The sequence below is a fragment of the Sciurus vulgaris genome (assembly GCF_902686455.1).
Source record: "Sciurus vulgaris genome assembly, chromosome: 17".
NCBI lineage: Eukaryota > Metazoa > Chordata > Mammalia > Rodentia > Sciuridae > Sciurus > Sciurus vulgaris.
In genome coordinates, this window is record NC_136478.1 from 29,507,108 (window position 1) to 29,533,848 (window position 26,741).

The 26,741-nt window shown below is 48.6% G+C and overlaps 1 protein-coding gene and 1 long non-coding RNA gene across 2 annotated transcripts; one reads left to right on the plus strand and one right to left on the minus strand.

Moving 5' to 3' along the window:
- Positions 1-8,588: 8,588 nt before the first annotated feature.
- IRX5 (iroquois homeobox 5) lies at positions 8,589-12,946 on the minus strand. Its single transcript, XM_079118350.1, has 3 exons — positions 12,237-12,946; positions 10,803-11,208; positions 8,589-10,630 (listed from the first exon to the last, which is right to left on the minus strand). The coding sequence occupies exons 1-3, from the start codon at positions 12,483-12,485 to the stop codon at positions 9,837-9,839; spliced, it is 1,449 nt and encodes a 482-aa protein (XP_078974476.1). The 5' UTR covers positions 12,486-12,946; the 3' UTR covers positions 8,589-9,836.
- A 1,622-nt stretch (positions 12,947-14,568) lies between these two features.
- On the plus strand, positions 14,569-25,153 carry LOC306648399. The gene is made up of 4 exons (XR_013760371.1): positions 14,569-14,968; positions 18,463-18,585; positions 20,014-20,079; positions 24,865-25,153. It is a non-coding gene; the product is annotated as an uncharacterized lncRNA (long non-coding RNA).
- Positions 25,154-26,741: the final 1,588 nt, after the last annotated feature.

The following is a 26,741-nucleotide window of genomic DNA, read 5'->3' on the forward strand; positions in this document are numbered from 1 at the left end:
ATGAGGGGATTTCAGGAGGGAGTGAAGAGATACTCATAGGGATACCCACAAAATTCCTAGGGCAGCCTGCAAGGCAGACAGGATAGAACTGGAGGAAGTCTGTACTCACCACCAAAGACCCTAAGAGATGCCAGATGCCAGTCCAGGGCCAATAAGTCCATTGAATTTTTTTTTTTTTTTTTTTTCTGATTGTCTCCTGCTACAGTCACAGTAGCAGCCTAAATATTCCTTTCAAAATCAGTAAATGGTGACAAAATTTGGAGGAAATATTCTGTACATCTTAGATCCAATAGTCAGAGATTGTGACAAGACACCAGAGGGCAGGGCTGGGAGGAGCAGGTGCGGAGTCTCGGGCCTCAGGCCTCCAATCCTCAGAGCCTTCTCTGACATTCCCCCATGCCTAGGACTTGCAGAAGCTTCACCAGATTGAACAGGAAATGAAAAAGAAAAAAAAAATCTGCAGAGAAAAACAATTCCACCAACCAAAATAAGCCAGGCCAATGATTTTTCTGCCACACTCCTTGTGAAAGCAGAGAGGTGGTGTTTATTCCAAATGAGCCCTTTTCTCCAACTTGCCCCTAATCTACTCTTTCATGTGATCCAGGAAAACTGGTCCTCCGCTCACCCTGAAAGTCTTTGTACATCCGGGTATTTGAAAAAAGAGTCACCTATTACACAGGGTCTGGATTTAGATACTGGATACAAATAGAAGGTAGGAAAGACAAACAAACAAACAACAACAACAAAAAAAAAAAAACCCTTGTGGTTTGAATCTTAAAAAAAAAAAAGTTTCAGAAACAACTCTGTGGTGAGTCTGATGTCAAACCGAGTTAGCTGGGAAGGTGTCTGGAACATTCTGGAACCATGAGGGTATTCGGAACGTGGGACTAACAGATGTCTCACTCTGCTTGAAAGATGTTGAGATGCTAAGGGCCTGTGGGTTCCCTTGGGGACAAAGTCACTGATAGTTTACAGGGGAAAAAAAAAAATCCCCAAGTTGACGACTATACTTACAATTCAATACAAAAAGTCAAGAAAAGGATGGAGAGAAAGCAGTCAAGCTGAAATGTCAAAAAATAAATAAATTAAATAAAATAAAAAATAAATGCATGAAAGTGTCAGGGTCTAGGGCGACGCTCCCAACTCAGATCCGTGTTTGGTGGAGGGTGCTCTCTATACTGATGGGTGAAGGGCGCCAATTTTTGCTCACACTTTGTGAGATAATTGTGGGCAGGCACAAGTGGCTTCCAATAGGAGCAACCAGCAGATCCTTTCAGAGAGCAATTATTTAGGGAAGAAGACGCTCCCTGGCAGGGGACCGGTCCCAGGGCCTCCTTGTCGTCAGGGCTCAGGGCTCCAGGAGAGATGGCGCATTCCGAGCCTTCTCCTCATCTGCACTTCACCGAGGAGGCAGGTCCTCCAGCAGCGTCTGAGGGCTAAGATGTTTCCCGGCCCAACCTAAAAATATCTCCCTTGACAGCCTGTCACAGTGTCTGAGATGCCGCCATTATAAATTCATCCTCTCTGTTAAGTCGTTTTGTTTCCGGGAGTTCTCTGTAACAAATACAGATATCCTGGAGGACTAGCCGCCACGGGGCTGGGCGGGGGCACTCAGACCTGGGTTTGGGATCCGGCTCTGCCGGTGACCTCACTGTATCAGTTTGGACAAGTCCCAGTCACTTCCTGAAGAGCGGTTTCTCCACTGGGAAAAGAGACAGGAATGGGAGGGAAGCTGTGGCCCGAGGATGTGGAGATGCACAGCGTTTCTGGAGAGAGCACGTGTTCGCTCCGGGGGTTTTCCCGATGTGCATCTTATGCTGAACATTTGAGTACCTGGTCACTGTCTGCCCCATGTGTCCCTGTGAGCAGCTACTATGGGCTCAAGGGCTTGGGTCAGATCAGAGTCTCTAAGTTCCCTGCTCCTCCCTTAATGTTTCACATCTCAGCAAATAGAACTCCTAGGCCCCTGAGTGCTCAGGCCCAAATCCTTGAAATGTCCAGAACTCTCTTCCTTCTCTCTCCATAAATCCCAAGCATCTCATGAGGACCTCTAAGGCTTTGCCTTGGCCTCCTTCCCTCCCACAAAGGTCTCCTTGCTGTGTTCAAGCCGTTCCTACCTCAGGACCTTTGCATATGCTATGCCTTCTGCCTGGAACTCTCTTCCCCCAAATATCTGCTTCCCTAACTTCTTTCAGCTCTCTACTTAATTACCACCTCCTGAGGGAGATTTCCCAGACACACTCACTGAAAGAGCATGCTCCTTACCCAACTCGAAATTTCTTATAATCTTCATTGTCGCACTCATTTGTTTAGTGACTGTCTTTCCCTCTGAAGTGTATGCTCCAGGAGGGCAGGGATTTTATTTTGTCCATGCTGCATCATCAGCACCTGGAACAGTGCATCCGGCACAACATAGGTGCTCAATTAGCATGAGTTGGAGGAAAAGAAGGAAAGAGTATAAGTGGAGCTGCACTCGCAAGGAGACCAGGGCAAAGCATTCCACTGGAGAGCTCAGTGACAAGGTCTTTCCTGCCTTCTGCTTCAACAAGGCAGGATGTCTTGTGGAGGCAAAAGTTAAGTTGATGGTTGAGAGATCTAGGGACAATGTGAGCGGTGCAAGGTAAGCAGGGAAGGGGTTGAACACAGGGAAAAGAATCCAAGCTCAACTCAGAAGTCCCTAGAGACCCGCAGAAAGAGTCTAAAGGTCCTTGTGTATATATTCTAAATAACAGGAGCCTGCAAACAAAGGGCTGGTGGAAGGAGCCCTGAGCTGTCCTGCAACTAGCCTGAAACTGGATTCTGCTACATAAAGACTCTCCAAGGCAGCTTCAGTCAGGTCCCCAAAGCTCAGCCTGCAGCAGGTTCTGCCTTCTCTGGCTCCTCCACCACCTCCATCAAGTGCCTGGGAGCGAGGCTAGCTAGGAAGAGGAATGCCCAGGAAGACAGGCATTCTCCCCCTCGACCCAGAACCCAAAGGCTCTGTCTCCCACCCTCCACCTTGATCCCAAGCCTGGACTAGAGACGACATGAGCTTGTGTCCCTAAGATAGCATGCTTTAATAACTGCATTGGCGAATGCCCATGTGCCATGACTGTAACCCACATTAAACTCAGGTGGTACAGTCCCAGAGGAAGACATGGAGGCTCAGGTTGGTTATTGGACCTGTCCAATGACACATAGCAAAGTAAGTTGCAGAGTCAGGGCTGAGCCAAGACCCAAGTCCCCACCCAGGAAGCTATCTCAGTTCTAGACTACGGCCCACGTTCACGACTTTCTGCTCCCCCGGGCTCTATGTTAAGGTCACCCTGCCCTCTGGAGAGACCTTGGCTTACCTGTGGGCCTGCCGCAACCTCGGCCTGCCTCCAGGCTTGATCGACCTGCCCGCAGGGGGCGACGGAGCGGCGGCTTGAACCTGCGCCCCAACCCTCTCCGACTCTGTTCCCACTCCTTAATCTGGGGACTCGGACCGCCAGCAGCAAGCAGTCACAGGGTCCGAGCCAGGGAAAGCACCCAGAGCCAATCACTTGGGGAAACCCCCCGCAGGCTCTGGGGCCTGAAGGTTGAACCCCAGCTGTGCTGAGCGCCGCCGCCAGGCCGCCTGTGCGGACGCGAGCTCTGAGCCGTTGTTTGATGAGCATCGGCCAATAAATTCATTAATCATCATTTTATGCCTCATCAAACCCCCTGCAAGCCCCTCCATGGAAGTTACACAAATTAGCCCCTGAAAAGACAGTAATTTCAGTTTAGCGAGGTAAGTGCTTTCTGATGGGCTCCGCGCACCGAGCTTTCCTGACAAGCCAATCCATCAGCGCGTTGGATGGGGCGCGGCCGGGACGTCCTGCCCAGCCCGGCCTCACCCGACACGACTCTCTCCAGCCTCACCAGGTCTACACGCTCTCCTAGCCCAGCCTCCAGAGGTAATCCGGGAGGGTCTCCGCCCAGAGCGCGCCTCTTCCCCGGCTGCTTCGCACACCTCCTGCGCAAGCTCCTTCCCAGGTCTCTGCCTCGCGCACCCTGACCCCTCTCCAGCCCTTCAAGACAAAAACTTTTCCGGAAAAACCAAAACCCAAAATTGGGGAATGAACTCGAGGGGCGGGAGGACGCGCTAGCGAGGTTCTGAACTCCGTCCCCGAGGGGGGAAGAAGCCGGGTAGCGCTGTCTCCTCCTAGCATCTAGTTGTCCGGGTTCTGAGACCCCTTGCGATTATTTAATTGTCGTGCGTATTGAGTGCGTACAGTATTTGGGGAAGGAGGGGTTAATCCATGGAGTCCAGCCAATTCAGAAACAAACCCGAGGCTCCCCAAAGAAGGCCACCTGGTAACAGAGAAGGGGGTCCGTCCGTGTTGAGGGCAGCTCCACCTGACCATCGCGGCGAGAGAGGTACGCATGGATTTTTCACTCCGGCCCTCGTGTCCTTCTAACTGACAACGCTTCCTGGGGTGTAAAGACGACGCCTGCGGCGAGGGGAGGTGGGATGTTCTATGGAATGGGCTCAGCTGGTGCGACCCAAGCATGGGGAGCTGGGTACTGAAGGAAAGAGGTTTAAGACAAAGTGGAGACATTTGTGGCGAGGGCGGGGTGTTTGAGAGCACGATGTTAATGCTGTGCCCTCTCACTTCCCCAGCCTGGCCGCACAAAGGTCCCGCGGGCAGCCCACCCGGCGTGCAGGGCCAGAGCAAAGGATGTCCAAGAGGAGTCGCAGCCCACGCGGAGTCCGCCGGCCAGCACGCCACTGCTGCGGCGAGCTGGAGCGCTGAGCGACGCGCGGCTCCTTCATTAGCTTCCCCTCCACGCGGCGCTGCATGCCTCGGAAAATAAGTTAGCAAACGGGGAGCCGTTTATCTCTTTTATCTTGGGGCCTGATCCAATTAAATAAGTGCACATTTACATTTGCATCCATCAGGCGGGAGCGCTGAGAGCCTGGGGTTTGCTCGGAGCAAATAAAAGCAGATTTCACTGGGAAGTGGCGTCTGGGCGCGCTGGGCTCGTTCGGGCGCCGGAAACGAGCACTGCCCTGCGGGCGGCCTTGGGGAACCAAGGGCTGGGCGCTTCAGCCGACAGGAGGCGGGAGACCCCCAGGGCCTCCGAAGGACAGGCCAGCTTATGGGGTCTAGCTAGAGCGACTGCCCTGTCCCGGAGGCCTTTTCCTGTTAGGCCATCTGGTCCCGCCTAGTACCCGGGGCCCAAGTCACATTAATCGCCCCAAACGAAAAGAAGACTGGGTCTGGCCTGGTCGCAAAGGGAGACCTTCAGGGTGGGTCTAGGGATAGTCCCAAAGCTTTGGCTAGTTTGAAAGAAAGGCGGACGGCCAGGTCCCATTTGGACCCGATTTCTCTGTGAGATGGTGGAGTCCCAAGGGATAGGAAGAGACCGCCCGACGGTGCGCTCTGCTTACCCACACATCCCTGCAGCTAGGGAACATGGGTTAATACCACCCGTTAGCACTTCCGGCGGAGTGGGCAGACGCAGGGGTAAGCGCCGCATCCCTTGCCTCGCTGAGTCAATTAAATGTGCTTTCGAAATATGGTTCTAAGCAATGGGAGGGTAGTTTTTGCTTTATTCGCTTTTCCTTTTTCTATAACGTCCACCCCCCAGGAAGAAACCTTTTAAGACCAAAACATTTGAGCGGTAGCCGCATTGGAGCACTCCAAACTGCAAACGGAGCAAGACTGCGCTGGATCCAGAGCGCCAGCTTGGAAGGGCCTACCGAAGTGGAAGGTGCGCACCTGATGCACAACCGGAACCTCCGCACAGCTGCGGCCGCCACCGCGGGCTACCTAGTAGCTCACTTATTTCTCAATTGTCCGATGCCAGGTTTTTGAAACAGTGCGAAGCCATGGCGGGAATCCGTAGGGCTAAAGCTGTTTTAGTCGTAGGCCCTGTTTCCCAAATCCCCAGTGCTACCTGGGTCCTGGGGTCCAGGGCCCAGGCAACCTGGGGTGGCGAACGGCTTAAGTTTGACCAGCTCAGAGTTCAGAGCTCAAGGCCTGCTGTGGGTGGGGGGTTGGCAGGGTTTCTCTTAACTCCCCCTCCCGGCGAGCCCGGTGGCTCTGGGGGACCAGTAGGCGGCGCCCTTCCTAAACCGCATCCACTTCGGGCTCCCTAGAAGCGCAATCGCATTCCTTTCACTTTGGGTATTTTGCAATGCGCTCTTGCGTGCCTCCGCCGGATCTGGCAGCTACTTGCCAGGGACAGGTGGGCTGAAACTCACGGCTTGTGCGGAAACCGCACGCACGACCCTCCCTCACCTCAACCTTCTAGGCCGCAAGAGCGGCGCCTGTCTCGGGGAAGGACTGGCCTCGAGAGCTTCTCAAACTAGGAGGCCTCGCAGCAGGCCCCGTACCCGAGCTGGGGAACAAACATTTCGGGATTGGTGTCCAAATGGAGGGAGTAGGAAGAGGAAAGGTCCCGTTTCCCAACCTCCCAATGTCCGCGTATGCCCTCGGGGATTAATCGAGTTCGCTGTCTCCTCACTCCCAAATCCCATGAACTGAAAATCGGCCCCGCGCAGAGGGGTAGGCAAAGGAACCCAGCCCATTCCGGATTTGGCGCTGTCTCAGGGGACTGTCTGCATAGACCACACTCGGTGATTCCACGACCCTTGTTGCTTGGGATTGATTCAGTGCCTTCTAGTCCCTAAATACCAAATGAGGCGCTCCTTGGGACCAGGATTCGGCCCAGCCAGGCGCAGGTGGCTAAAGCCCGTGCAACCCGGCACCGAAGTGTTTTAGGCCCTGCTTCTCGCCACTGGGGCGTCCCAATACAAACCTGCGAACAAACCCTGCTCCTGGCACACGCCAAGAAGGTCTCCAACCCCCAGCCCGTGCCTCTACGATGTACCGCCTCCCAGACGACCGAGAGGTGACAAAACAGAGATTCTGGGAGGGACTAGGAACCCTGCAGACATACAGTACTTCTGGGATTCAGTGCGGCCCTGGTTTCCTAAACGCCCGCACCCCGGATCTACCTCGCAGGCCATCTCCAAACTGTGAAGTCGCTGGATAGACATCAGAAAAGCCTCGGGCCACCGAAACCCTGTCCTGCAAAGAAAACCCCTGACTTAACCGAAGGCTTTTACTCAAGACAACTAGGCAAAGAAAACTGTGGACCCTGCAGAGGTCTCGGAGGGAGGGATGTGGGCAGAGGACAGCGACGTGGGCACCAGTCGCCGAGCCCGGGGTAGTTTAGCTGCCCAGCCCGCGGGCTCCGAGCGCATCCCCTCGATGGGGAGAAAGGCCGCGCGCTCCCGAGTGCGCGCTGCCGGTTCCCAGTTAGCCGGCGGGCATTCGGCTTGCTGCCCCGAGCCGTCGCTGTCTGACTTTGGAGGTCGCGCGGCGTCATTTGCATACACCCAGGAACACAAGTAGGCCTGTAATTTTCTTTTTAAAATCGTTGATCAGGGTTTAGGGCCGGTGCTTCCAAAACCCCGCGGAGTTGATGTCGTCCTTAAACCCTCCCTTAAGAGAAGGAGACTGGCCTATTCTTCGGACTTTTTAGAAGACAAGGTGACTCCTGGGGCTGCATATTCAACAGGGGGTGAAAAACTGATTGTCAGCCAGGCTGGAGGGGGAGGGGGCGGGGAGGGTGGGATGAGGCGCTGGAGGTGGTGGTCCGGAGGGAGCAAGTCATCTCTGGAATTCAATTGTTTAAAAAATCATTTATAATTAAAGGGACAAAATAAAATACGATCGTCTCATGCATATTTAATCATTCACACTTCCAGCTTTAAAACCATTTTCCCTGCGTGAATTTTCTCGCTAATTTAAGCCTTGAAGTCGACCACTATTCCCTCAAACATCTGGACAATGCAATTTTCAAACTTGTTTAAATTCGAATAAACTAAAGAAGCCCCGTTACAGGTGAAAAACGGGGGGCGGGAGGGAAAGAGCGACAACTTGGGCGAAACTTTGGCGTGTGTTTAAAAAGCCGAGTCGGGTTAAAGCAATCTTGAGTAGAAATGCAAATATGTGCATTTTGATTTAGCCTAATTAAACCGGTGTTATGTGCAAACACATTCTCTCTCTACACTGAGACTTGGGTTTAATAGAGCAAATTAATTCCCCTCGCTGGCGTATGTTTTTGCTGTAACACACCCCGTCTCCCCCCACCACCAAGAATTTCCCACGAAGTGAAACACTTTGGCGGCTCCACATCAGGCGCAAAATGGAGACTCAGGGCACCCCCAGCGAAGCCGGATCAGCGAGGGCTGGCTGGCCTCGGACGCTGGGTGGTGTCTCTTCCTCATTTAGGTTTGAGATGCATCCTGAGTTCGCATTTTGAGACGAAATATGCGATATTAAGACAAAAAAAAAATCCTCAAAAATATTTCTTTGGCTAGTCGGCCGATTCTTGAATCTGAGCTGGGGAAAGTGCTAAAGCGACGACAAGCCTCATCCAGTCCGCAAGGGCCTGCTTATCTAGGCATATGACCTCGAGCTTCTAAAAGCCACTTGTCCAAAAAGAGGCCCACAGGGGAGGGTCTCCGGATCCCTTCGGGGGCGCCCCTCGCTTCCCCCAAATGACTGTGGTGTTCCCTGCCCCACCCCCTTCCTCCCACTCCCGGATCTCCAACTCTGCAAAGCTCAGGCTTGAAATTCAGGACAAGTGTGACACCTACCTGTGAAAGGGGGGAACCGTCCCCTCGCCGGTCCCACGACCCCAGCCCCAAGGCTGCGCGGGCATCCACAGGGCCGCCCGCCACCCGAATGGTCGCGGATGGAACGTTCACTAATTTAATCAAATCCAAAGAAGAGATCAATGCCCGATATTGAAGGAGTAGAAAAGACAGTGACTTGGGAAAGCCTTCCCTTGGTATCCCCTAACGCTCCCCTCCCGCATTAGCCAGCAGCACCTTTGAAATAGTAATAAGGGCTAAATCCGGCATAAAATCGAACTCATTAGCAAAGTTCACCAGCTGATTGCTTTGCATAAAACACGACACTGATTGGAAGTAATTAGGTTAAGCGCTGGCGCTGGGGTGGTGCGTGTCTCTAGCAGCTTTGCCATCTTTTCTCCCTTCTGGGCATACACTTGGGTCTCTTCTCCTTCCTCCAGGGTCCAATCTTCCCCAAGCAGCCCGCATCAGTGATCCAAATCCGCATTGCCGGGCAGGGCCGGGTTCCCTCAGGCTTGTAGCCTAATTACGGTTTTCCCCAGGCACTCTGAGGGGCTGTGGAACCTTTCATTTCCCGCTTGGAAAAAAAGTTGCATTTGCACCTTTGGACCAAGGCAATGGACAGTTTATTGAGGCTTCTAAAGAGTAATGAGTGGCTCTGATTATGTTAAAATCTCTTTTAATTAAATATTTTGCATTTTACAAAGGCGGCTGCAGTTTCTTTTACTTTTTAAATCTAAGAGTATAACCTGTTTCCTTTCCGTAATAATACTTTAGCTCATACCCAGAAAAATCAATAGGTGTAAAAAATTAAATTAAACTTGGTATTTTTAAACTATGAAACAGTTTTGGGGAAAACACAAATGTATATATTTATATTACAAAAAACATTAAATGCCTGTACAGGTGTCTTGATTTCATAATTTACTTCAAAGATATTGAATTATCAATTTAAATACAAAAATGCTACATTAAATATACAGAATAAGATTTAATACAAATCCTTTTTTATTTTTCTCTTCGGTTGGTTAAGACTTTTTTTGTGTATGTGGAGATGTTTACATCTTTATGTCATCCATCTCCATAAACTATAAACTTTTGAATAGAAGGGTAGTTTATTTCTCTGTCTCTCTCTCTCTCTCTCTTTCTCGGTGATGGAAAAATAACTGCCAAGGCCATGGTTTTAATAAATTATGCAAGTCCGGGACCCACGCAGCCCGCGTTAAATGTCGGACATACCTTTCTTCAATTCATAGGGAGAGTCTTTGCACAGGTCTAGCTGAGACTGGCTTCGCAACATTTTCGGGTCTTTAGCCAAAGCGTCCGCACGGTTCAACACGGTCTGGTTTAATCCATTGAAATGAGAGCCGGGACCGGTTGTGGGACCTGGCCCGGGCCCCGGGTGGCCGTGAAGGTGTCCGAAGGAGCCATAGTTCGTGTAGCCGGGATAGAAGGGCGCGGCGTAGTAGAGAGGCCGGGACAGCACCGTCCCGCCCGGAAAAGGACACTGCGCGGAGGGCGAGCGCGACGGCGCCGGGGCCGGCGACGCGCGGCTGCCTCCCAGGGTTTGCCCGGCCACGGGCCCGGGGCACGGTGGGCACGGAGAGCCGTCGCTCCCGCCGCCCCCGTCCTTGACCTTGTCCGAGGATGTGGCGATCTCTGCCAAAGACCACAGTTTGGGCTTGGCGAGCACCGCTGGCGGCGGCGGCGGCGGCGGCGAGTGGATCACCGAGGGCCCGCCGGGACCCGGGGGCAGCTCTCCCGCGGATGGGTGCGAGCCGGGCGGCGGCGCGCCCGCGGGGTAGTGAGGAGCCGGGTCCTCCGCTAGCCGCGCCGCCGCTGGCCCAGCCGGGGAGGGCCCGCCGGCGCGGGGGGGCCCGGGCAGCGTGTCGTGGCGGCCCTCCGAGGGCGGCTCCTTAAAATCCGAGTCGCTGAGGCTGCCTTCGGTCTCCTTGCCGGCGGGGGTGGGCGGCCCCTGCAGCCGTTCACAGCCCGAAGCCGCCTTCTGCTCTGCTCCTGTGGGCGAAACCCAGGCTGTCAGAAACGCAGAGGCCACGCGGCGGGGCCCAGGTTCCCACCTGCAAAGGCAGAGACCCTTGCCCCAAACCTTCAGGCCCCGTGCGCGCCCCCTCCAGGCCCCCTATTCTTTTTACTCCAGCTCAACATATCCTTTCCCTCACCCACCAACCTGCTTCGGGGCCTTCGGGGTCGCCCTTGTCCTCGGGCTTCTGGGGCTCGTCCTCGTCATTCTTCTCCAGATCAATGTTCTCCTCCTCCTCTTCGTCCTCACTGCGGTTTCGAGGAGTCCACGTCATCTTGTTCTCCTTCTTGAGGCGCCGGCGCGCGTTGGCGAACCAGGTGGACACCTGGGTGAGGGTCATCTTGGTGATGATGGCCAGCATGATCTTCTCGCCCTTGGTGGGATAGGGGTTCTTGCGGTGCTCGTTGAGCCAGGCCTTGAGTGTGGCTGTGGCGTCCCTTGTGGCGTTCTTCCGGTATGCAGGGTCCCCGTACGGGTAGGAGCCCAGGGGCGCAGCGTAAGGGTGGTACCCCAAGGAGCCCGCCATGCCGGGTGTGTGGTCGTAGGGAGAGCCCTGTGGGGGACAGGCAGAGAGAAGGTGAGTGTGGGCCTTGGTCTCCACTACCAGCTGTACGAATGTAGTACACTTTGCCTGCGCCCCGGGGTTTGCGGGCGAGCGAGGCCCTCACTCCAGCTTCCCCTGGGGCAGAGCTGGTTGATTCAGATCCAAGAGCAATCCCTCCCCCTCCTCAGAAGACAGCGGGGGCCCTAATTCCTGAATCTGTCCGGACCTCGGTGCCACCCCGGGGGTCCCCATCTGCCGGCGAAAGTCCGTGCCCTGTGCGCAGATCTGGCCTCCGCGCCCGGCCCACCATCCAGATAGAGGCCTGGGCAGGAGCTGAGACTCCAAGCTCTGCTCTGGGGCGACCGCACGTTGGGCGCAAAGGGGTAGAACAAGGGAAGTCAAGGCTTTCTTTCTTTTTTAATCCACAAGAAACGCAAAGGAAACGCTGAGTCTTGCCTAGCACTCCCACCCTACAGAAATGCTAACCCGAACCGAAGCCACTGCGCTTTTCCAGAAAGTGCACCCGGCCGAAAAATCCCGGATGCACCGCAGCTCGGTCGACTTTTCAGAAATTTAATACCTCCAAATCGGATTGTGAAGATAGGATTACGGATTTGCAACATTTTGGAGGATTAATTAAAGGCGAGGCCAAACACATTTACATAGATTTAACACGCTTCTGTTCAGATTTCGGATCTATTTCTTTTGAACTTTTCCAAAATGGCAAAACCAAAAAAGTAAAATTTGCAGGGCGGCCCGGAGTTTCCGTTTGAACCAAATTCGGCTTTAATTGCAAGGACCTTTCCCCTCAAAACCTTTCCCTCCACCTCAAGGATCCTAGCTAGACGCGGCTTTCCTCCGAACAACTCCTGAGCCCAAGGCCCCGGCGACGCCGAGCGAGACAATCGCCCAAGTTTGTAGGGGCCGCGAAGCTTGGCGGGGGAGGTCGGCAGTGGTGCCTAGGCCCGTGTCCCCAGCAGCCCTGCGGGTTAGCGGGGGCTGGCTGCCCTCGCCCGCGGCGGATCCCGCTCACTCACCACGTAGGAGGAGAAGGCGGCGGCGGCGGCGGCCGCGGGGTCGGCGCCGTATTGGAGGTGCGAGTTGTAGCCCGGCGAGGGCGCCGTGAAGGCAGTGGAGCCAGCGTAGGGCGAGAACGCAGAACCCGAAGACGAGCGGCCAAGCTCATCCGTCCGGGGCCCCGAAATGACGCTGGTGCTGTACGCGGGGCACGAGTAGAGCGCCAGCGAGGCGGACGGCTGGTACAAGTAGCCCTGCGGGTAGGACATGGCCACACACGGGCATGGGGCGCGCCGCGCCGCGGCCGCCAACGAGCCGGGCGGCGCCCTGCGAGGGCGAGCGGGCGGGCACCTGGCCTCTGGCTGCCCTGGGCCGCTGCTCCTAGAGCCCGGGCTCCGGGGCTCCGGCCCGCGGCGCCTCCTTGTTGGCTTCCCGCGCGCCTCCGGCTGCGACCGCCGCGCCCGCTCCTCTGCGCGCCTCGCTCGCCCCGGCTAGGCTTTTTCCCCCCTCCCCGCCCTTGCTGCTTTCTCTTTTTCCCCCCTCGCTCTTTGCACCGGGGGGCTCTGCTTTTGGCTTCGCAAAGGTCCTGCCAAGATGCTAAGTTGGAAATTGAGGATTCTGACGCCTTGTGCGCGCCCGAAGCTCCTCCTTCCTGGGGTGTAGTCGGTGGGAGGACTGGCAGGAGCCTCTGGGCGGCCGCAGCCAACCCGGCCGCCAGGCGCGCCTCGCCCTCTCCCTCTTCCTCCCCGGCTCCCTCTCCCGCTCGCTGGCGCTCCCCTCGCTCCTCCCTAGCGCCCGCCTCTCCTCCGCCGCCCCCTCTCCCCCCTTTCTTTTGCCTCCCCCTTCTCCCCTCCCCGGTCTCTCCCTCTCTCTCTTTCTCCCAGACTCTCGAGCGCCGGCCCCAGGATGACAATCACATCCCAAGCGCGCCGATCTCTTCCAACTTTCCTCCCCTGCTAACTCGGGGCGGAGCGGCAGTCTTGACGCCCGGCGGGCCCCGATAGCGGGTCCGGCCGCTTGAAAGCACAAAGGGAACGAGGCCGCAGACTGCTGGGGCGCACGCTCTGTGCTCGCCTCTCCTCCTAACAGCAAATCGCTGTTAGCGGATTTCTTCTTCTTCGGGAGGCTGGGCTACCGAGGTGGTTGGCACTCACTCCTCACCGGCTTCTCCCTCAAACCAGGGGTCCCTGGGGCGAGTTGGAGATCCGGAATTAAGGTCCCTGGGAGAGCCAATGGAAGCCGGCGCCCAGGGCTCAGGGAGTCCAGGATGACTGCCCCTCTGCGCCAGCAGCAGCAGGAGCAGCAGCAGCAGCAGCACCAGCGGCAGCAGCAGGTGGGCGAAAGCCAGGCCTAGGCTCGGCCTTCTTTCCCCTGACCCCCCGGCAGGACAACGCGGGAGGCGACAATGGGGTCCTGAAACTGCCGGCGTAGCCTTTTCTAGAGGAGAGGTGTGGGCAAGAACTACCGCACGCAGAAGGTGCTACGCTGGCGTAGGTCTCTTGACCTCCGCCCCACTCCCACCCGCTTGAGGCGCAGCGACTTTCTCTCGGTTTCCCATCAGCAGCTGGCCCTGCCAGGTCGGTAGTGGCGAAGGGTGCGGGTCCCCTTCCCTTTTGTTCAACTAAGTTGCTTTGCCTTTCACATGCACTCTCGCACCCGCCCAAGCTCCACTGCAAACACTAGGCAGAGCAGTGCCCAACCCAACCACTGTTTGTTCAACGAGGCGCTGGCAAGGCAAACACAACTGAGTCACAAGCAGAGCCTTTGCCCACCACCGCCACTCAGAATACAAAACAGATCCTCTCCCAGTCTCTCCACCTCTCGCCTCCTCAAGTCAACGACGCACTCGAACATGGGACAGACAGGGGCGCTGGTGAACCAGACAGGGGCCTGCCTGCCCAGTGTTGGGCACTGCGCTAGAGTTCGGTGTATCAGAGACTCTGTGACCTTTTATAATGGGGCCACACGCAAGCCGAAGCACAACTATATACAAAGTTTCTTACAATGACTTTGACGCGCGAGACACATTTTACATCCTGAGCTTCAGCCAGGACAAACACTAACCCCAACTCCTCACATGGGCACCCGCCCGGCGGCGCGCCTTCACGCGCGCGCGCTGACTCCTCCCCTCCGTCTGCTCCCCATCTAGGTTCCGCCCCCCAGGCCGACAGACCACTCCAGACTACAGTATCCGAGAACCTCTCGGGCAGCCCCTCCCTTCCCTTACACGGCCCTCGCCTTTGATTGGATGTGGTCCTCCATTGGCTCCTCCCCCTGATGACATAACTCGCTTCCCTCCGAGTCCCGGCACCGAAGGGGCGGGGCGGGGCGGGGCTTCGTCTGCACTATTGTCATGGAGACGAGAAGCCGGCGGCAGCGTGCAGCCGGGACTGGATTCGGGGCCGAGGGGGTCGCGAGCCCGCCGAGACTGAAGCGAGGCGGAGCGGCCCGCACAGCCCGAGCACCGGGAAGCGCGGAGCAGGCCGGCGGCGGCCTCTCGGCTCACCGTCCCGGGCCGGGGCGGGCTTGGTGGCGGCGGGGAGCGCCTGGAGCGTCCCCGCCCCGCGGCCTGGGCTCCCGCCTCCCGCGGCCGCGCCGCTCCTGGGCGCCCGCCCCCGGCTCCGCCCGCCGCCCCGCCGCCGCAGCCCAGCGCGCTAACGGTCGGTGGCAGCCCGCGTGCGCCGCCCGCCGGGGACTCGCGCCTGCCACGAGGGAGCGTCCGCGTCCCGCGAGCCCGCTCCGCGGAGCAGAGGTGAGCCCCCTGCGAGCCGCGTCCCAGCGCCGCGCGGCGGCTCCCGACGTCGGACGCGCCTCTTCGGGTGTCTCGGTCCGCGGGCTGACACGCGAGAGCGTGTGCCCTGCGCCCACGCGTGTCCCCGCCATCCCTCTCTCGGCTTCTGCAGCGGAGCCCTGGAGGTTCGCGCCACCGAGAGTCTGAGTCTGTCACGCAGACGTCCTCATTACATCACCCGCCACTCCGGCCGCGCGGCTCTTTCGCTTCCCCACCACCAGCACCCTGCTTCTCCCCCACCCCCACGCCTGTTTGCTCTTTTATTTATTTTTTTCCTTTCACTGTCTTCTTTTTGGTGTCAAGGACTGGAGAGAATCCTGCAAGATATTGAAGCATTTAGAATTTATGGTTCTGTTGCCGTGGTTGTCACCTCCGCTCTACGTCAAATTTAAGACTCATTTCTTAAGGATGTCTCTATTTTCTGCTTTATTTGCACATTGATGGCTCTGCTGCTCGGCTGGCCACGGCCGCCCGGCGTCTGCGATAGAATCGTGCTAATATGTGAAAGGGAAGGACTGATCATTAGGAGGCAGACGGAATTCAGATCCATCAGGCTGATGTTCTCCTTTTTTAGGTGATGGCTTTCACGTTTTCTCTGGTAAACACCAAGTTTTAACTTCGTATCTTGATGGCGGGGAGGATCTGTTCCCCTCCCTCTCCCTTTCTATTCATCAGCTTTTCCATTTGAGAAGCAGTTTACTTGTTAGCAGTAGTTTCACAGGTCTCTTGTCACTCAATCTCTTTCTCCACAGCAGAGGTGGGCTCAACCTACCTCTCATCCCAGATTACCAACATTTTTTTTCTTTTTCTTTTTCTTTTTCTTTTCTTTTCTTTTCTTTTTCTTTTTTCTTTTTCTTTTTCTTTTTTTTTACTAACTATTGCATCTGTATCTTTCTGAATATGGTAACTTACACTAGGGATAGATTTGCTCTGATTGTTTTTAACACGGGGCTATTAAACATCATATTTAAACTTACTAAGGGTTTATTGGTTTGTCCTGTCTGCATGGATCCAGTTATGCATAACTCTTAAAAGGTAGAGCTTTCAAACATGATCCATAATTGCATTGTCAAGACCTGGCCATGAAACCTGCTCTTCAAGTTTTGACTGTACAGTTGTCATTGTTTTAATCAAGTGCAAAAGAGGTTACTTCTGTTTACTTAGTGTAATAGCTGTTTACTGTTAAAACTTTAAAGACTCATAAAAGTAGAGCTGCTGTATTTTAAAGATCTCATCATTCTTGTGGGAGAGACACAACACCAACTCCAGGAAAGGCAACAGATTGCTTCTGTCATATCGCTTTGCTGTTTTAGAGTGTACTTAAAGGATTATGATTGATAAGGCTGTCTTGCCAGAGAATGTTGACACAGGTGTGCATCGTTATCTTAATTAAGATCCTGAGAAAATGTTGTCTATAAATGGAGACATAAGAAGGGCAGCATATTTTTGTACAGTTTTGCTTTTAGAGAATTTAATTGCACTTGAAACCTCTTTCTGCTTGCAGATTTTGTGAGCAGTTTGGCAACAGAAGTTTTCCAGAGAGACGGTAGTTTAATGCTAAGTGTTCTGGCATGTAATAATACTACTTGTGGCTTTTTGGCAATACGTTTTGTCAGCTTGCTTTCTCTCTACCTTTTGTGGAGTGTTTCTAATTTTGAAAAAATAAAAATAAAAACATAAAACTGCAGTGTATTATTAAGCAAACATTAGTGTTCTGAAAAGATCTATCAAGGAAGCCATGCCTAATGTGCAGCAACAGGAATATAACAAAAAGGTAAATACATGAGGAATTTATACCACTTAAATTTTTTGGAGAAGAAATAGTCTCCTGTGGTGTCTGGATGATGGAAAACAGTTTCTTTTTCCATATCTTCAAGTACCTAGCTGCAACATTCATGGAATGCCCTGTCTGTCAGAGTTCTAGAGGTAGAGGAGAACTCATCTTTTCCAAAATATCATTTTGTAAATTTGAATATATGAGCAAGTGGAGATGATACACTAGTTTAAGGATCTGAATCATAACCTGGGTGACGACTAAAATAACCTTACTGTCCTTGACTTCCAATCTCTGACTGCAAAAACAATGGCAAGTCGGATGCTGTTGATCATATTACCTTTGGCTTACCCAGCACCTAATACCCTTTAACATCAGGATTACATTAAGATTTCCCCTCTCTTTGTAGCTCACTACTTCCTGGAAGCTGGCTGTCCATCAGTCTGTGTGAGAGAGGTGTTGTGTTTTCCTTTAATATTAAAACTCATTGTAGAAAGAGGAAATGAAAGTGGAGAAGACACTAGGCATATGATCATGATCGGAAAAGCCAGGTGCGGAGTCACAGCTCATTCTTGACTCCAGGGATAATTAGCTGGTTAGAATTACATGGTAAACTAAAATCAAAGGGAGACTTATTTTGATTTGTTTGCTGAAACTAAAACAAGAGCGTTAATTTAGAGATAATTGCTTTATTTATCCCTCAACCCCCCCCCCATCAAATTTTTTTCCTTTGGCAGCTGCAGCCCCCATCCTCATGCTATTATCCATGTGTTATTTAAAAATTTATTGTGTTGGAAGAGATGAAATAGGAACATGAACTAATTGCATATCATCAGTTTTGATTGATAGCACCAAATAATTATTAATGTATTTATAAATTCTAGAAATCTTAGGGAAAAATTACAAATGTTCTTTAGTTGATAACATGGAAATAAATGAAATTACATAATCTGAGTGAATTAAATATGTTCTTTAAAATAGATTGTGAACAAAGTATCATACTTTGGAATCGTGTTTTCCTTCTAAAATAGCACAGCCTGTTTTGAGTGGTACTAGCTCAGTATCTTTGTTTATTTCTCTTCAATTTTTGTGTTTTGTGTTGATGTCTGTATTTTTAACATCTTTTTGACGTATTTGGTAGCTGTTTGATGGGGAATAATTTTTCTAAATAAAATAACAGCTGGCACAGCTCTCAGAATGTGTAAAATCTAGAAATTCTATTTTCCATGTTCAGTAATGACTCTGGATTGCTTTTTCAGCACTACTCTGAAGTGTGATACTGATAACTTATTTCTGCATAAATCTGCAATGTTTCTATAGCTCTATTATGCCTAAGCGCCAATTTAGCTTGGCAAATTAACTTAAATGCTTCAAAATTGAAAACCAGTATATTCTAATGTAGTTTGAGTTTAAGTCTTTATTAGCAAGGAGGAACTTAACATTTGTTCAGGAGAAGGGAATATAATTTTCTCCTGCAGTTGTCATTTATGTAATCCATTTTTCTACCCTTTTCTCAGGCTAATGATATTCCACACCTTGATACAGCTTTTATTTGTTTATTCACCATAATATGGAGTGATACCTTGGAGAAAATTAGATTAGATATTCATATCTAATATCCCCAAAGTATTGCTAGTCTTCCGTGTTTCCTTAAACAGAATCATTTCCATTTTCTGTGCAGGTGATAAGTGTGATGCTTCCATAATAAGTTTGGATGTTTTCAGCTAAGTTCACTTTTGAACCGCGGGGTTCCTCCAAATGTTGGCTGAAATTTGTCCTTGCACGTCCCAAGGCTCATCTGCAGGTGAGTGTCTGCACACGCACACTGTGGGTATGCTTGTGTGTGGAGTAACTCACAAGAGCATCAGGGTTGGCTGTACCAAAGAATTGATACTGGTAACCGGGGCTTAGTGCAAGAGGATGCCACTCGAGGCCTTTGAATATGAAAATTCCTTTATTGCATTCACCCAGAGCATAGCAAAGAGAACATTTTTTGATTCATGGAATGATTGGATAATTTTTTGATTTTTATTTATCATCTATCCTGGAGTTACATTAAATAATTCATTTGATATCACTGGATAGTGAAATTTATAAAATAACTAGTATCTTTCATAAAAATGGAGCCTAAGATTTTGATATTTTATGGAAATAGAATTATTATTTAAAAGAAAGACTATTTATACTAAATCACAGTTTGGGATTATTTTAATTACCTAGTTCTTTTAATAGTAAATTTCATGAGAGTATCAGATTCAGACATGAGTACCAAACTTGTAGTGGCAAAGAGCATACAGTTTATGCAAAACTTGTCATTTCTCATTAAAATATGGCTACTGAGAAATTATGAGAAAATTATTTTTCAGAATGTTTGTGTTGTCTAGTGGGCGGAGCAAGGAACAGGACTTAGTAACAGAATATTTTATTGAGTAAAAACAATGATTGACAAAAATAAAAAACTCATTTTACAGAAGGCAGCTATAGTTAGCATATGCTTCAATAGAAGAAAATGCTTCTCTGTGATACTAAGGCATTAAAGTGATTTTTACTGTAATGTGAAATAATATTTGATTGTAAATAATAAACTTGACTTCCCACATTACTGATTGGGACTTATGGAAAGGGAGTCTCCTGTGTGACTGAGAGCTGAGGCATGCCAGCAAGTTAGAAAACACAACACTAATATAAAGAAAACGTTCAGCAGTGGGGCAGTCTGATTCCTCTTTGTTTACCTTTAAGCTTCATCTTTTGTTTTGTTTTATTTTTAAACCGTGTACAGAATCATTGAATATAAAAGATAAAAGGATCTGGGTTGTTGTTTCTTTTCCTTCTGAGGATAAATAGGGGGAAAAAAATCTAAACATAGATGCAGATTTGTTGAGTTTCACATCTGTCGCCTGCCAATTTTATTACCAAGATTCCCATTTCACATGCACTGAAGGTGCAATTCAAATGTGTTTAAACTCTACTCCTTTTATAATAAAGTAGATGTGGGGAAGGTCTGCCACTCTAGAAACAAGAAGAAAACATCCTCCAGTCTTGGGCTAGAGTTGATTAATGGATAAGGTTGTACTAAATGTCCTCTAGTGGAAATAGCCCACAAGTATGTTTTTTGAGAAATGTATCATTCAGGAATAAAATCAGTTGAAGTATTGGTAATTAAATTGTGATCCCACCAAGGAAGGAAGAGGAAGGAAAGATGAGGCTAACTACTGCTGTTCTTCTCTTCAAGAGTCCGCAGCTCCTAATGGATCCAAAGTACTGGCTGTTGGAAGGAGCAGATTCTGAAGATAAGGAGGTAGTATTATTTATTTTAAAAGAATACTTTTCTTTGTAATCTGGAACCTTCATTACATATGAGAATTCTGTCCAGTTGACAGAAATTTCTTTAAATTTGGGATGTACAAGCAGTCTTATGATCACCTCTGCTACGTTTTTGAGCCCGCTTCTCTTAGGGTAAGTATGGGCTCTGTTGGGAACGCTGAGAAATATCATTTCGGCAGACTCAGCACCCTTAAAATAGCTTCTTTCTGAGAATTAGCCCTGTGATGGTGTCCTGCTCAGTGCTGGTAGGTGACGTTGTAGTCTGTGGGTGACATGCGTGTGTCCAGCTTGTGTTCAACTGTCCTCATTTGCCTCGCGGTCCTTTGTTGCGATCACTGGGCGATGTGTTCCCTGCAGGGTGATTTGCTGCCAGCCACAGCCACGCTGCGAGTGGAGGACGTGGTGGTTGGCAGCTGGTTCCAGCGCCCTGGCAAGGCGTCAGTTGGGCCCCGCCTGGGGCGTTCTCGTGCGTGCAGCCCAGGAGCTCACACATGGCTGCCTCTCCAGGTTCCGAGCTGTGGGTCTCTTTCCATTTCTCATGTAATCCTAGGCCTGGGTAATGCTTTCCTTTCCACTGGCTAGATTGGCTGGCTACTGACCCTGCAGCTGTTGCAGGGATTCCCATGGAATCGAGGACTCTTGCTTGATTCTGGATGATGTGTTTTTGGTGATTTACTCATGTGCTCTTTCCTTTTCAAAAACTGGTGTTGGCCTTGCAGAAATACATCAAAGATTCTTGACGAGCAAAAATTGGGTTCAATTTAGATCCATCAGAAAAGGCTGTACTTTTTGATGCCAATTTCCACATTGACAATGCAGGTTCAATTAGAAATTGGTCTTTGTAAAAGACCAATTACTTGGTCTCAGAATGTTTCTACAGGCTTATATTGTGTAATGGCATTTGTATCTATTTGTTTTCCTTGTTAAGAAAAACTACTTTTCTAGTCATCAAAGATGTCTGCCCCCTGAACTCTATCCAGGGAGGAATATTAATAAAACAATAAAAGACTTCATAGTGCCTAATTATATGATTAGGCAATTGGTAAGAAATGTGATAGCGAAAATTGATTTCACCCATTAAAGGAACTAGCATACGTTTAAAAACAAAAACCTTTCAAAATGTCCAATGGTGTTTTGAATTAACAGAAAGGCAAAATATACCAACTTTCAGATTTTTTTAATTCACCAATGCAGAGGATTATAAGCAGTTGAGGAAACCACAAAATACAGTGTAAGAAAAAACAGTAATATCAAAGTGATTATTTGGAAAGCAGAGTATGTTTGTAAGACAGTTCTATATTATGACCTTGAGCAGCCGTTTCACTTGGTATGCTTGGGCTCTTACACTGGCTTTTACATATCACTCTGTGGTGTAGCTTGTATATGGAGGGCAGGGGTATTTTCAAATTGACGAGGTCTTACTGGTCTTCCTTTACACCTGCTCTTGAGTCTTAAAAGTATGATCTTGACATCGATGACACTGTTTTTTAATCACTGTTATGTAGATAGAATTAGGGGTATTCTGAAATTTAAATGTCTTATGTGTCATTCCAAATTTTATTGTCTATAATGGACTTTTAAAATAAAAGGTCTGTGAATACAGTTTGAGTCCTGGGCTAATTTTCTAAGCATCAAAACACAGAAAAGCAACCTTGATTAATTTCTAACTGCAAAAGAGGCAGGTAAAACTGTTTTCATCGGAAATTTACTAATGCAGCAACCATTTAAATTAAATGTTTGTTAACATAATAGCGTTGGCATTTTCTCCTCCTCTTCCTTGTGGTTTTGTCCAACTAGATGTTACAGTGGCCGTCGCACCGACTGTTAAGTGTTTAAATGATGACACCATTATGTGAAGTGATTTTGAAATGAGAGATTCCAGCCAAGAATTATATCTGCTCCCATCTCCTTCAAATCATACTCTCTGGCAGTACAGATTATGATTGATTTGTTTGTGACAGATTGCAGGAAACAGTCATTGATTTTTCAATATTTTACCTTAAAATTATTTACAGTTGTAACCATGGGGAGGTATTTCCATGGGCTGTCAGCCCCTGAAAGACTAGGATAATATTCCCTGCTCTCTGACAAGACAAATTACCTGTAATGAGTGCAGTAGCTGAAGGGTATACTTTTATTTTAAAATATGTCAATAACCCCAGTGACTAAACGAATATTGATTTAGCATAATGAAGCCTGAGTAATGTGAAAATGAGCTTTTTCAAGGGACTTGGTAAAGACTTTCTTTTTAGCTGGTTAGAAGAAGCTTTTCATTCTTCCCAGCTAGCTGGTTGAAATACTGAATTTTATAAGCAGGAATGGTGGTGTCGCTTATGATAACTAAATATTTTTTCCTTATTTTAATAATTGCTTTCAAATCTTATTTTCAGTCTTCATTTTTGCCATGGACTAGCTGCTGATTTGTGCAGTGTGATCTTTAACCGACTTTGTAATCTTTACAATTTCAATATATTTTGCATGCAAACCTCTGGTCTGGAATATTAAAATATAACTCCCTACAGTTGTTTGTAGAGGACATCATAATTGCATTAAGACATTTCAAGTGGGTCATTGTAGTATTTAATGTGCCATATTTTACGGTAGACTGACTCTCAGTCTCTGGACATCAGATTGCTTTCAGTGGGGATGAAGATAAATTTACTTAAGTCCTGATTTTTTTTTAGACATCAGTGCATGTTTTCATCTTTGTTAGATTGTTGCTTCTTTTTTTTTAAAGTGTATTAAGATCTCAAAACATAAAATCCTCCCAAGAAGAATGACAGTAAAAAGTATATGCCTGCATGTTTATTATCTGGGTGTTTGCAGATTTTATAACTGGGTATCTCCATATCTAACTTGGTGGTAGGAAAATAGGACACACAGAGCTGGCAATGGGTGGCAGAAAAGTATTTGAACAAGATGTCAAACTGACATTTCATGAGAACTTAACTCATTTTATGGTAACTAATGTCATAAAATCATTAAAATCAATAGGTAAAATCCCTTTAGAAATTAAAAATGATTTAAAGGAACTTCAGATGGCTCTTTGTGAACGCTAGCTCTCTTACGGCATGACAGTGGAAATGTTGAAATAAGATGGAAATTATAAATATATCTTTTTAATGGAAAAAAGGATAGACTTGAGAACATAAAATTATTGTATTTTTTTCCCCAGGAATTTGCCTAAGGGCCTGACACAGATGATCTCTGCTGCTTGTCTTTGTTGTCTTCTGAAACAAACTGGGTGCTTCATAAAATACTGCCCTTGTGATTTCATATGCTGCAAGATTTCATCTCTCCATCATTACCTGCCTCCCCTGTTCTTTCTCTTTTTCTATAAAAATACAGAAATGTGCCATCACCATATGTGAAACCAGTAGCCCCCAGAATTTCTTATGTCTTCCAGAAAGAAATACTACAGATTTTTTTCTCAATAGATTTTTGAATACACCTATTTTCTTCAGGCAAATCTATGCTAAGAAAACCTCCTATGTTGTCATTTAGTTTAGTTTGGAGTAAACTTAAAAGAATCAGACATTATTACCCTGTGTACATACATAACTGCATGACTGATAGGATTCTACATCACGTAGAACCAGAAGAATGAGAAATTATACTCCATTATATATGATGTATCAAAGTACATTCTACTGTCATGTATAACTAGTTAAAACAAATAAAATTTAAAATATGCATTAAATTCAACACTTTGTGACCCCACCATTTAGTTTGAACCTGTATGCTCATTCTATAGTACATGGAGAACTATTTATGTGAGTTAACTTCAAGAAATATGTAGCTGAAGTGAAGCTTTTTCTAGGAAAATTTATTTCCTTCTGGATACTATGCCCTTCTCTATTTCTTTTTCTTTTCCTTTGAAGGCTTACTCAGCCCCTGTTCCTCTTTAGGTAACTACTATTTATATAAAATCTTTTTAAATTATGCAAGTCATTGCCTGGAGTTAGTTAAAACATTTGTTTTTGAAGAGGACAAAATACCCCTGCCTTAAAAAATCTTTCTTGTATTTGTATCTATTAAGATAAACAGTGTACTTTGATACGGTATATACCAACTTACTTAGTTAATTTTTTTTCCAGTATTCACTTTACTGTGTTTTGCCTAACCTTCTATGATAACTTAATATAGGGACAAATGAGCATATAATTCTATTTTCCATGCGACCTCAACCAGTTGCAGAATTGTACCACCATCTTTGGGGCGGCACCTGGATAGTTGATGTAGACTGCAGCTACACCAAGGCATTTGCAAGTGTTCGGTGCAGCCTAGCTAACGTTTTGGTTACCAAAAATGTTTTAAAGTAAGCGTGGCCCGTGGCACACACCTGTAATCCTCACAGCTCCAGAGGCGGGGGCGGGAGGATCGTGAGTTCAAAGCCAGCCTCAGCAAAAGGGAGGCACTAAGCAATTCCATGAGACCTTGTGTCTAAATAAAATGCAAAATAGGGCTGGGATGTGGCTCAGTGGTCGAGTGCCCCTGAGTTCAATCCCAATCCGCCTCCCACAAACAAAAAAATGTTTTAAAGTAAGCAATTAGATGAAACACTTCACCCCATTACTAAGTTATTAAAATACCTCCTAAGGAAGCATTTTTAATTAGTGTACCTAATTGATTGGTGATTTGTCTTCTCCCAGGCATAAAGCAGCCTGGCAAAGTTTAGTATGATCAGTGAAGTCTAAGGTATTGGGGATCGACCCTGGTGGTAATTGTGACAACTAATAGATTTTTTTTTTTCTTTTAGATTCAGCCATTGGTCTTTGAAATTTCCTGAGATTCGTTTCAGTCTAGATGGAAAGGAATTGGAAAAATCAAGCGCTCAGGGAATTTAAATATGTTTTGAATGTTTCTTCATAGACTACAGTCTTTTTCCAGTTGAAATCCTTGGTTGCCATGCAGAGGAAGGTCAAACTCTTCTTGATGATTATCTTTATTGAAAATGTGTATGTCATAGAATATTGCTAAACTAATTTGTTTGAAACAAAGTGTAGGAAAAAAACGAAATAAATGTTATGTGTTGACTGCTTCTAAAATGTCTTCATTGAATTGAATGAATATTTAGACCTGAAAAAGAGGGTCCAAAAAAATTCCCTTTGTCATAGTGATTCTGTTAGATAGCATTAGAGGTGGTTTAAAATCACTTTCTAATATGACTCTATTATATTTATGGGACATCGAAGTCTTGAAAGGTATTCTTATGTATATTTTAATTCTCTATATTAGTCCCTGTGGGATGGAATATTTCCTTCCTGAACAACTCTATTAGTGCAATTCAGATAAAATTAAGAATAGCCGCTACTGGTGGAGCACTTGCTGTGCGTTGGGACGTTTGATTTACCTACACAAGATTGACATCCGGGTCTCCCACGTTGGCGTTACTACATTTGAGGTTACTTTGCCATTGGCGAATTCCTTGTCATGACCTCTGTTAGCATCTTTGGCAAAAATGGAGGGGTTGCTCTCCCTGGGAGGCCCCTCGCCCTGAGGCCAGTGGGAGCCCTCCAGGGAACCGGGAGGGTCGAAGGTGCCAGCACACTTGCAGAAACTGCTGGGCGTGGCCCGGTCTGTACTCCGTCAGCTTCCACAGTTTTTACAGACTCCAAGTGCCACAATGAATTCTTAATCCTGATCTCAGCATAGCAAAGTACATTTAGTGGGCTAGAATGTTTCCTTTTTAATTTTTATTGAATTTTACATTTTGAGATAATTCTAGATTCACATGCAAGCTGTACCGTATGATGCAGAGAAGTCCAGGAACGCGTTACCCAGATTGCTCCAGCAGCATCCTGCGATATGTAGTGGACTCTCACAGCCTGGACGTCCACGTTCTTCCAGTCAGGATAGGAACCGCTTCACCACCACAGGATCCCTCATGCTGCCCGCTGCGGCCACACCTGCTCATCCCACCTGCTCCTTAACCCTCCTGTTCTGGCCTGGATATGAGGTATCCCCTGCAAAGCTCCCGTTAGACAATGCAGGAATGTCCAGAGGGGAAATGTTCATGAGAGCTGCAGCCTCATCAGTGGATTAATCCATTTGGTGGATTCATGATTTGAATGGACTACTGGGTGGTCAGCAAGTGGGGCATGGCTGGAGGAAGGAGGTCACTGGGAGTGTACCCTTGGGGATTGTGTCCCATCCCTTTCTCCTCACACTCTCTGCCTCCTGACAGCCCTGCTGAGCAGCATTCCTCTGCTACTTCCTTCCGCCATAATGTCCTGCCTCACCTCAGGCCCAGAGCAGCCATGTCAGTGCACCATGGACTGAACCTCTGAAACTGAGCCCAAAATAAACTGTTCCTCCTCTAAGTTGTTTTTGTCAGGTCTTTTGGTTACAGTGATGAAAAGCTGACTAGCCTATCAACCACTCGACTGTCCTCCATTTCTGTAATTTTGCCCTTTTAAGAATGGTGTGTAAATGGAGTGAGAGCAAGTGACCCCCAGGACTGGCTTTTTCACTTGGCATTGTTTTCTGGACATTCAGCTTGCGGGTGGCCACGGTTTGTTCCCTGTTTGTTGAGTAGTAGTCCACAGAGCGGGTGGACCACATTCCCTTTAACCAGTGCCTGGTATTGGGACTTCAGGGTACTTTGCAGTTTTTGACTGTTACAAATAAAACTGC

Excerpts from the sequence above, each read along its gene's own strand:
- IRX5 (XM_079118350.1), bottom strand. The coding sequence starts at position 12,485 with ATGTCCTACCCGCAGGGCTACTTGTACCAGCCGTCCGCCTCGCTGGCG. Across the intron at positions 11,209-12,236 it reads CCGCCTTCTCCTCCTACGTG|GGCTCTCCCTACGACCACAC; the intron begins GTGAGTGAGCGG and ends TGTCCCCCACAG. Across the intron at positions 10,631-10,802 it reads CCCCGAAGGCCCCGAAGCAG|GAGCAGAGCAGAAGGCGGCT; the intron begins GTTGGTGGGTGA and ends TTTCGCCCACAG.